Genomic DNA, 10,534 nt, shown 5'->3' with positions numbered 1-10,534 from the left:
TCATTAAATCAAGATGTTAAAAGTTGGAGTGATCCATTTGGTGGAAAATTGAGGAGGTTCCATATTGTTTAAACTGTACACCTTAAAAAAAATTTTTTTTTATTTTTGGCTGTGTTGGGTCTTCGTTGCTGCGCGTGGGCTTTTCTCTAGCTGCGGCGAGCAGGAGCTACTCTTCGTTGCGGTGTGTCTTCCTTGCTGCAGAACACAGGCTCTAGGCACGCAGCCTTCAGTAGTTGTGGCACGCAGGCTCAGTAGTTGTGGCTCACTGGCTGTAGAGCGCAGGCTCAGTAGTTGCGGCGCACGGGCTTAGTTGCTCTGCGGCATGTGGGATCTTCCCGGACCAGGACTCGAACCCGAATCCTCTGCATTGGCAGGCAGATTCTTAACCACTGCGCCACCAGGGAAGTCCTGTAAACTGTACACTTTTGAAAGTAAAAAGCGTTGCTATTAATAATTACACGGGACAGTAAGTGTAAGGTCAGGGTGTAAAGACATGTTGTTCCCCATATTTGTTTCTGTGGTTTAGCCTGGCAAAGTTGTGACTGCATTTTATAGCAGAGACCACGTGATGAGAAATCTAACCTTTTTAGTGTGAATAAAAAGTCTTTATCTCTCAGCGTGCTGGCAGGAGGAGTTTAGTACCTGATTTGAATTTTATTTTAGGAACTAAGATCTAAGGGAGATTTCAAACGATTCAAGAGCTTGAATAACCACCACCACGTGGCAAAAAGCATCACTTGCACCTAGCAGACCCAGTCGGTAATGCTGTGTCTTACAGATACCATTGTATGGATGTAACACAGACTACTCACTCACCTACTGAAGGACATCTTGGTTGCTTCCAATTTTTGGCGATTATGAATAAAGCTGCTATAAATATTTATGTGCAGGTTTTTGTGTACACATAAGTTTTCAAGTCAGTTGGGTAAATATATAGGAGCACAATTGCTAGATCATACGGTAAGACTATGCTTAGTTTTGTAAGAAGCTGCCAAACTGTCTTCCGAAGTGGCTGTACAATTTTGCATTCCCACCAACAATAAATGAGAGTGCCTGTTGCTCTGTATCTCCACCAGCATTTAACATAGGGCTTGTTTTTAATTTTGGACATTCTAGTAGGTATGTAGAAGTCTCTCATTATTGTTTTAATTTGTAATTCCCTAATGACAAAAGAGGTTGAGCATATTTTTCATTTGTTTACTTTTCATCTGTGTATCTTCTTTAGTGAGGTATCTGTTCAGATCTTTTGCCCATTTTAAAAATTGGGTTTTTTTTTTTTTTGAAAAATAAATTTATTTGTTTAATTTATTTATTTTTGGCTGTGTTGGGTCTTCGTTGCTGGGCGCGGGCTTTCTCTAGTTGCAGTGAGCGGGGGCTACTCTTCCTTGCAGTGCGCGGGTTTCTCATTGCGGTGGCTTCTCTTGTTGTGGAGCGCAGGCTCTAGGCGTGCAGGCTTCAGTAGTTGTGGCACACGGGCTTAGTTGCTCCGTGGCATGTGGGATCTTCCCGGACCAGGGCTTGAAGCTGTGTCCCCTGCATTGGCTGGCGGATTCTTAACCACTGCACCACTAGGGAAGCCTGGGTTGTTTTCGTATTGTTGAGTTTTGTATATTTTGGATACAAGTCCTTTATCAGATATGTGTATTGCAAATATTTTCTCCCTTGTCTTGCCATTCTCTTAGCAGTCTTTTGAAGAGCACAAGTTTTTAATTTTAATAAAGTCCAACTTATAAATTTTTTCTTTCATGGATCATTCTTTTGATGTTGTGTCTTAAAAAGTCATTGCCAAACCCAAGTTCACCTAGATTTTCTCCTATGTTTTCTTCTCAAGTTTTATGGTTTTCCATTTTATGTTTATGTCTATGATCCATTTTAAGTCAATTTTTGTGAAAAGTGTAAGGTCTATGTCCAGATTTTTTTTTTGCAAATGGATGTCCAATTATTCCAGCACCATTTTTTGAAAAGACTATTCTTTCTACAATCACTTTTCTTTGCCCCTTTGTCAAAGATCAGTTGACTACTTTTGTACAGGTCTTTTTCTGCACTTTTTATTCTACTTCATTGATCTATGTATCTATTCTTTCACTAAAATGCTGTCTTGCTTATTGTAGCTTAATGGTAAGTCTTGAAGTCCAATAGTGTCAGTTCTCCAACTTTGTTATTCTTCACTGTTGTGTTGACTATTCTTTGTCTCTTATCTTTTCATATAAAGTCTAGAATCAGTTTGTTGTTATCTACAAAATAGCTTGCTGGAATTTTGACTGAAACTGTATTTAATCTATAGATCACATCTAAAAATATTGATTCTTCCTCTCCACAAACATGGAATATCTCTCCATTTATATAAATCTTTTAGATGTCTTTCATCAGCTATTATTGATTTCTAGTTTAATTCCATTGTGGTCTGAGGACATACTCTATATGATTTCCATTCTTTTAAATTTGTTAAGGTATTTTTATGACCTGGCATGTGGCCTATCTTGGTGAATGTTCCATGTGAACTTGAGAAGAATCTGTATTCTGCTGTTTAGAGGAAGTATTGTATAGATGTCAAGTAGATCAGGTTGGCTGACGCTGTTTGCTCAGTTCAACTATATCCTTGCTCATTATCTGCCTGCTGGATCTACTCATTCCTAAAGATGTGGTGTTGAAGTCTTCAGTTATAATAGTGGGTTAATCTATTTTTTCTTGGCCGTTCAAACAGTTTTTTCCTCGTATTTGGATACCCTGTTGTTAGGTGCATACACAGTAAGTATTGTTATGTCTTCCTGGAGAACTGATCCCTTTAACATTATGTAGTACCCTCTCTTTATCCCTGATAAATTTCCTTGTTCTGAAATCTGCTTTGCCTGAAATTAATATAGCTACTCCAGCTTTCTTTTGATTAGTGTTAGCATGGCATAGCTTTCTCCACCCCTTTACTTTTAAGTGTCTTTTTTTTTTTTAACTTTTAAACCTATGTCTTTATATTTAAAGTGGATTTCTTGTAGACAACATACAGCTGGGCCTTGTTTTCTTATCCATTGACAATTTCCGTTTTTTAATTGGCGTAGATCATTTACACCAGGTTTGTAGTTGTGTTCTATTTGCTCCACTTGACTTTCATACTTAATTTTGAATTTGTAATTTTGTATTCTTTGTCTTAAAGGGAACCTCTTCCGATCCCTCAAAACCTGGAGCCACCCCTGCCCGGCATGTATTAAGTAGCAATAGAAAAGCTGCATGCCAGTCCTGGTGGGACAGAAGGGATGCAGGGATTCCAGGATGCAACTCTACAGTACATGGATGCACCGGGTCTTTGCTTGTGGGTTCAAATGTCCCAGACAGGGACAAACTCTTCAGCCAATGAAAGTATTCCTACAGTCCAATTCTGACAGCAAGGGGCGGGACACCCTCCTGCCTTTCCGCTGGGCTCAGAGTAGGCGTGGCTTATGTGTACTGTTTATTTCTTGGCTGCCTTAGGCCAGCGCTGTGTTGCCATGACGACCGTGGCTGGGTAGCAGCAAATTTTGTTGGAAACTCTCGCTGCAGGTTGAGGACCGTGTATCTGTTTGCAGTGACTCAGTTTCCCAGGAATAAATTGGAACAGTAGGGATAGCAGGGTTCTGTAGCCTTTTTCCGTCCGAATTCCTCGGCAGGCGCTCGGATGCCTGACGGGCTGCGTGGCCCGGGAGCCCGTACTCTGGCCTCTGCGCGTACCCCTTGGCCAGCTCCGGGGCGGGGAAGGGGCTCCTCAAATCCGCAGAAAATCCTCCGGCGAACCATGAGCCCGCGGGCCGCAAGCTCTGCTTCTCCCGTGGGGTGTTCATTTTGCATCATTGCGTTTATTTGCTGCCACTCTAACTTAAAGGGGCGGGGGGGGGGCTTTGTCTGAAGGAGGGTCTCGGCTTGCTGATCAGCGCAACGTTCTGTCAGTAACAGAGCTTCTGTCTTCTTTGCAGTGCCATGGGGAGCAAGAAGAAGGAAACTGCCCTGCAGGTAAGCCTCAAAGAGGAGCTTCCTTCCAGCACTTGACTGGGGTTGGGGGGCGAGGAGGATGGTGTGGGGCGGGAAGTGGAGTATAAAAATGACATTGTTTGCCAGTAGTATGTGACAGACAGCGTTCTCAAACTTGGAAGATTGTACCCTTCCATCTTAAAGGGAAAAAAACCCCTTATCTCGGACCTCTAGTGATGACAAATTTTTTGTGCACTTAAATATAAACCCACGTAAACTCGGGTGTAAGCTGTTTATGCTTATAGTGCTTATGCAACCATAAAACTCAAACATGAATTAACGTAAAACTAAAAAAAGAAAAACAAGAAAATACGAATCAGTATAATTCGATGTTGACATCTTTTTTTGTTGAAGTATAATTGTGGCTTGCTGAGAGAATATGGTATCGGTTCTTTTGAGTTTGGCCATGTGTCTGTAACTATGCCCTCTCTGCAGACCCAGTTCTCCCACCACTACTCTCTAAAATCATTCACTTATTCAAGAAATATGTGTTGATATTTTGTGCGCTACACTTTCATTATAGAGTGCCTTACTTCATTTGTGCCTGTGATAAGTGACTCCGTAAGCCAGGGTCTGCTCTTTTATTCCCTGGTCCTGGACAGTAAGTGGTGGTTGATTCTAAAGGGATGCAGCCATGGGTCCTGGCAGCGGAAGGGAGGGCTTTATCATAAGATCATCTGGATGAGGTATAATATGGATACCTTTGAAAGCAAACTTTAAAATGTCTCAGTCAGTTCAGTCCATCAGGGTACGTGCTCAGGCTCTAGGCACTTCTTGGAGAGTAGAGCGGCAGTGGTCTGGAGGCATCTGATTTCTCCTTTATTGTTCTCTGGGGCACCAGCACTTTACATGTGAATTTCAAAAGCCTAGTGATTTTTAAAAGGGAGAAAGCAATGTCAGGCTGAGGATAGTGTGCAGGGGGCGGGAAGGGAAGATCTTCGGACTGGAAGTCGAAGACTTGACATAGTTCTTACCTCTTCCTTAGCCAACTCTGGGACTTTGGATAAATCACATAACCTCTCTGGGCTATAGCTTGCTCATCTGTGGAATGAAGATGTTGGGTGAATTATCCCTAAGGGCCTTCCAGCATTGATATTCTAGTACTCTAGAGTTATAAAACTTTTCCTCTGTCTGTAAATCAATTCTAAGCACCTGGTCCTACCACTTATTGCTGTGAATGATTTCCTCAACCTCTCTGAGCCTCCATGTTCTTTATGTAAACAGGACGGATAATACATAACCAGCAGAGCTGTTATGATGAGACTCCTTTAGACATTTCCAGGCTGGTCTGAATGCTGTCTGTCGTAGCTCTAAGATTTTTGCCCCATACGACTGTCTTTTCTTGTGTCTATACCTTATATCCCCTTTGAGAGTAATAACATTTTTCACCCATTTTTTCCCCACGCGTATTCCGCAGAGCTCTGAGTTCATTGCGGTCCTCAAAGGAAGTGCTCGCATTTGCTGAGGTCGGGGTGGGGTGGCTATGCACCGAGGCATCTGTGTAAGCATTGCCTGTCTACCAGGTCAACTGCTTGAAAGCAGTGCTCTAGGGTCTGCCAACCCAGGAACCCTGCCCTCTCTCTGGGTAAGACTATTTAGGGTTCCTTCTGTGACTGAGACAGGAATTGCAGGATATCAAGAGACAGTGTGGTCAAAAGGTGCCACAGATTCGCCATTCGTTCTCTACCTCATGTAGGACTTCTTGAGGTCCAGATATTTCCCGTACCTCTCTGTTCCTGCACTGCTCCTAGGAGTGAGATTCTTCAACTGTCCAGAGTCCTGGCCCTGGTGTGGCTCCGTCCATGATGGGGGTGCACCACAGAGAGTTGCCACTGACTGACAGCTGAGTCTCTGAAAGTGACTGTTATGAGAGAGAGGGTGAGGGCTCCTGAATTCTATCATTTTCCTCAGGACTATAGTTGTGGGCTCAGGATGACATTGGTCCGACTCTCTTACTGCATGTAAGGCATCATGAAGACTTTTCTGTTTTTTTCTTTCTTTTTCTTTCATAGAAACAAAAAATGTATGGAAACATGAATTATTTAGAAAGATGGATCTTTAATAGAGGATTTGCAGATGTTACATGTTTCCAGCCCTTTTAAAGGGACAAACACCTTAGCATACCTGTGTTAACGAGTGGTAATTGTCATGGTCTTTTAATTTATATATTTTCAAAGCAGCTCTCCACAAAAACTTATTAATTACAAAGGGAAAGAGAATAATTTCACAGTGCAGAAGCCTGACAGACCACCTTAATCAAGTGATCAAAGTGAACATCATCAGTAAGGGGGCAGATCAACAGTGTGTGTCACCTGATAGGATGCAATGAGAGAACATTCTTCTGATTCTGACACTCCAACCAATCCAACCAGTTCCAGCTAATCCAACCAGCTCTGACCAATCCCAACCAGTTCTAACCAATCCAACTAATTCCAGCCAATCCAACCAGTTCCAACTAATCCAACCAGTTCCAACCAATCCAACTAATTCCAAGCAATCCAACCAGTTCCAACAGATCCAACTAATTCCGATCCAACCAATTCCAACTAATCCAGCCAGTTCCAACTAATCCAACTAATTCCAACCAATCCAACCAGTTCCAACCAAGCCAACCAGTTCCGACCAATCCCAACCAGTTCTAATCAATCCAACTAATTCCAACCAATCCAACTAATGTCAACTAATCCCAGTCAGTTCCAACCAATCCAACCAGTTCCAACTAATCCCAATCAGTTCCAACTAATCCAACTATTTCCAACTAATCCAATCAGTTCTAACCAATTCAACCATTCCAACCAATCCAAAGATGTACAGCCTGCTTCTAATCAGGAGGAAACACCAAACACACCCAAACTGAAGGGCATTCTACAAAATAACCCTTTTGTAGTCTTCACAAGTATCAAGGTCATGAAAATCAAAGAACAGCTGAAGAACTGTTACAGACTAAGACAGACTAAAGAGACTTGACAAATAAATCCAGCACATGAATCTGTTTAGATCCTTTGCTATTCAGGACATTATTGGGATGACTGGTAAAACTTGAATGGGGTCTGGGGATTAGATAGTAATAATATATCAGTGTTTATTTCTTGACTTTGATGATTGTACTGTGGTTATGTTGAATAATGTGTTCGGGGATAACGGGAAATCAGGTTAGTAATTTACTTTCAAATAGTTCAAGAAAAAGTTATTTACACTGTACTTGCAAATTTTCTGTAAGTTTGAAATTGCTTCCAAATAAAAACATTATACAAAAATGTACACTATTAATAATGTACTATTTATAATATGTATTTCTTTGATTCTCATTTCTGATATAAACCAAAATACTTTGTAGATAGATAAGAGAAAAACGTGAAGAAATGGCAATAAATGCAACTGTTAATTACTTAGGATGTAGATGTTGGGATATATTTAACAAAAGATGTGCAAAACATACACACCAAAAACTATGAAACGTTGCTGTGAAAAATTAAGGACTATTTAATAAATGTTAAGAAATATTATGTTCATGTACTGGAAGACTCAGTCTCGTTAAGATTTCAGTTTTATCCCAAATCGATCCATAGATTCAATGCAATCCCAATTAAAATAATTGCAGAAATTGACAAGCTGGTTCTGAAATGTATATGAAAATGTAAAGGAGCTAGAATAGCCAAAACAATCTTGAAAAAGAAAAACACATATGGAAGGCCTACACGGCCTGATTCCAAGACTTATCATAAAGATACAGTAATCAAAATAGTATAGTACTGGCATGAGAATAAATAGGTCAATAAAACAGAATAGAGTCCAAAATAAACCCATACTTATGCAATCAATTGGTTTTCAACAAAGATGCCAAAGCAATTTAATAGGGAAATAAATTTCTTTCAGCAACTTTTGCAGAAACAACTATACCTACACATGAAAAAAAAATTAACCCCAATCCTTCCCTCACAACGTAGACAAAAATTAATTTCAAATGGCTCACAAGCTTAAATGTGAAAGCCTAAATTATAAAGCTTCCAGAAGAAAATAGGAGAGAATCTTTATGACTTTGAGGAAAGGTTTTCTAAGAAGGACATAGTAGCCTTAACCATAAAACTAAAATTTGATCAATTTGACTTCATCAATATTAAAAACTTCTGCTCAACAAAAACTGTTAAGGAAATTAATAGGCAAACCTCAAACTTGGAGAGAAATTTTTTATAATACATATTTCTGACAAGAACTTGTCCCCCACCAAAAGTATATATAATCTAATAATATACTTTAAATTGGTCAACAATCCAATTTAAGAAAATGGACAGATCAATGGACACTTCTCAAAGAAGATATACAAATGACTGATAAGCCCATTAAATAGTGCTCAATACCATTAGTCATCAGGGAAATGAAATGAAAGCCATATTGAGATACCACTACATCACCATTAGCGTGGCTAAAATTTCAAAGCCTGACAGCACCAAATTTTGGTGAGAATGTGGAGCAACCAGAGCTCTTATACTTTGCTGATAGAAGTTTAAAATGGTTCAAGCACTTTAGGAAAAGCACTGGCAGTTTCTTATTAAACTGCATATATCCTTACCCTATGTCCCAGCAATTTAATTCCTAGATACCTACCGAAGACAAACGAGAACATGAACACAAAAAGATTTAACAAGAATGTTCTTAAGTCTTTATTCATAAGAGCCCCAAACTCTCTATTAAGCAGATTGTGATGTGTCATACAATGGAACATACTCAGGAATAAAAATGAACAAACCACTGACACACAACTACACAGATGAACCCCCAAAATATGCTGAGCAAAAGAGGCCAGTGCAAAATAAGACATGCTGTACTATTTCACTTATAGGAAGTTCTAGAATAGGCAAAATGAACTTACTATGACGGAAAGCAGATGAGTGTTTCCCTGGGATGAGGAGTGTGGGGTGACCGGGAGGAGAAAGGAGGGAACTTTCTGGGAGATGGAATGTTCTGAATTGTGATAGGAGTGTGGTTACCTGGATGTGTGCATTTGTCAAAACTCATTGATTCATAGCAATTTAGTTCTGTGTATCTCACTATATATAATTTATAGCTCGATAAAATGTATAAAAAGACAAAAAAAATGAGTACCTCTCTGTACATAGATACAGATAAATGTCAAAATTTAATGTTGATGTATATACTCTTTTGTCTAGATTAAGTCAGCATAATTATTTCGAGATTCATCCACGTAATAGCATGTATTAATCGTTCGTTCTTTTTTATTACTAAGTAGTATTCCATTGCATGGATATGTCACAGTTTCTTTATATATTTACCTATTGATAGACATTTGAGTTGTTTCCAGATCTTGGTTATTTTAAATAAAGCTGTATAAACAATCACGTGCAAAAAAAAAAAATTTAATGTTGAGTAAAAACACAAATTGAAAAAGGGTATCTTCAGTATGATACTATTTATGCATATTTAGGGACACGAAACAATTTTATATACTGTTTTTGGACAAGTAACAAGTTAAAAAATTTTTAATGAGATTTTCTTAGGATAGTGGTTATTCTTGGGGGTGGAGGCAGGAGGAGAGGGAAAAGAGAAGAGAGGATTGGGGAAAGATGACAGCTTGAGCTGTATTTGTAAGTATTTCATTGAGAGAGAGAGCAAGAGGGAGAGAGAACAATAGGTAGATATCTGGAGCAAATGAATACATAAAATTTTCTCCCCATCGGTACCCTCAGTAATACAGCGTTTGTTTCTCTTTGATGCTAGGTCAATATCAGTACCCAGGAACTTTGGGAGGAAATGCTCAGTTCCAAAGGACTAACTGGTAATTTAAGATAATTTTTTAGACCCATCCTTTTCAAAATTGCTAAATGACATATTGAACCATGAAGAGAAAACTGCAAAGAGCATCATTTTCCGATAACCTTGAGTTTCATAAATAAAGAACCAGGTAGTTTCTTTGTGTTTATATACATATCTGCCTGGAACATCTGTGAGTTCGGTTCAGGAAACTAGTCAGTACTGCCGGATAGCAGGGTTCCCTTGTTTTAGATTATGGTTAGTCATACTCAGGGCTTGTTTAGTGTTAAGCAACGGAAACCTCTTCTAATTACCTGAGGCACAAAAAGGGAAGGTATTGAAAGGAATATGGGATCTCTCAGAACTCAAGTGCTGGAAGGAGAGCCAGGCAACCCAAGCAAGTGGAACCAGGGGCTGCACAGTCATTAGGAAACAGCAAAGCCACTGTCACTAGGCCTCATCGTCCCTGTCCTCCTTGTATCAATTATCTATTGCTGAGCAACAATTTACCCCCAAACGTAGTGCCTTATAATGCTAAACATTTATTATCCCACGGTTTCTGACCGTGGGGTTGCTTAGCTGGGTGTCTTCGACTTGGAGTATCTCACAAGGCTGCAGCTAAGGAGTCACACAGAAAATGTCAAGGCTCAACTGACTCAGATTTACTTCCAAGCTCAGTCATTTGGCTTTGGCAGATCTTAGAAGGTCACTTCCAAGCCCATTCCTGTGGCCATTGGCAGGACCTAGGTCCTTGCTAGCTGTTTACCAC

At 39.8% G+C, this 10,534-nt stretch overlaps 1 protein-coding gene across 7 annotated transcripts in view; it reads left to right on the top strand.

Moving 5' to 3' along the window:
- Nucleotides 1–342: 342 nt before the first annotated feature.
- Nucleotides 343–10,534, top strand: part of NME9 (NME/NM23 family member 9) — a 26,458-nt gene continuing 16,266 nt past the window's right edge. For 2 of the 7 annotated variants that reach the window (XM_082459801.1, XM_082459802.1), the window contains exons 1-3: nt 351–3,531; nt 3,942–3,978; nt 9,733–9,790. In XM_082459801.1, the coding sequence (XP_082315927.1) occupies nt 3,946–3,978; nt 9,733–9,790 (91 nt within the window). In that variant the 5' untranslated portion in view covers nt 351–3,531; nt 3,942–3,945. Of the gene's footprint in view, nt 3,589–3,941; nt 3,979–9,732; nt 9,791–10,534 lie in introns of all 7 variants that reach the window. The other 5 variants (XM_082459800.1, XM_082459797.1, XM_082459799.1 and 2 more) reach the window with 5 other exon arrangements.

Source organism: Balaenoptera physalus (genome assembly GCF_965194825.1).
Source record: "Balaenoptera physalus genome assembly, chromosome: 4".
Classification (NCBI taxonomy): domain Eukaryota; kingdom Metazoa; phylum Chordata; class Mammalia; order Artiodactyla; family Balaenopteridae; genus Balaenoptera; species Balaenoptera physalus.
Note: the sequence above shows the minus strand (reverse complement) of the source record. Positions and strands in the feature narration are given on the sequence as shown.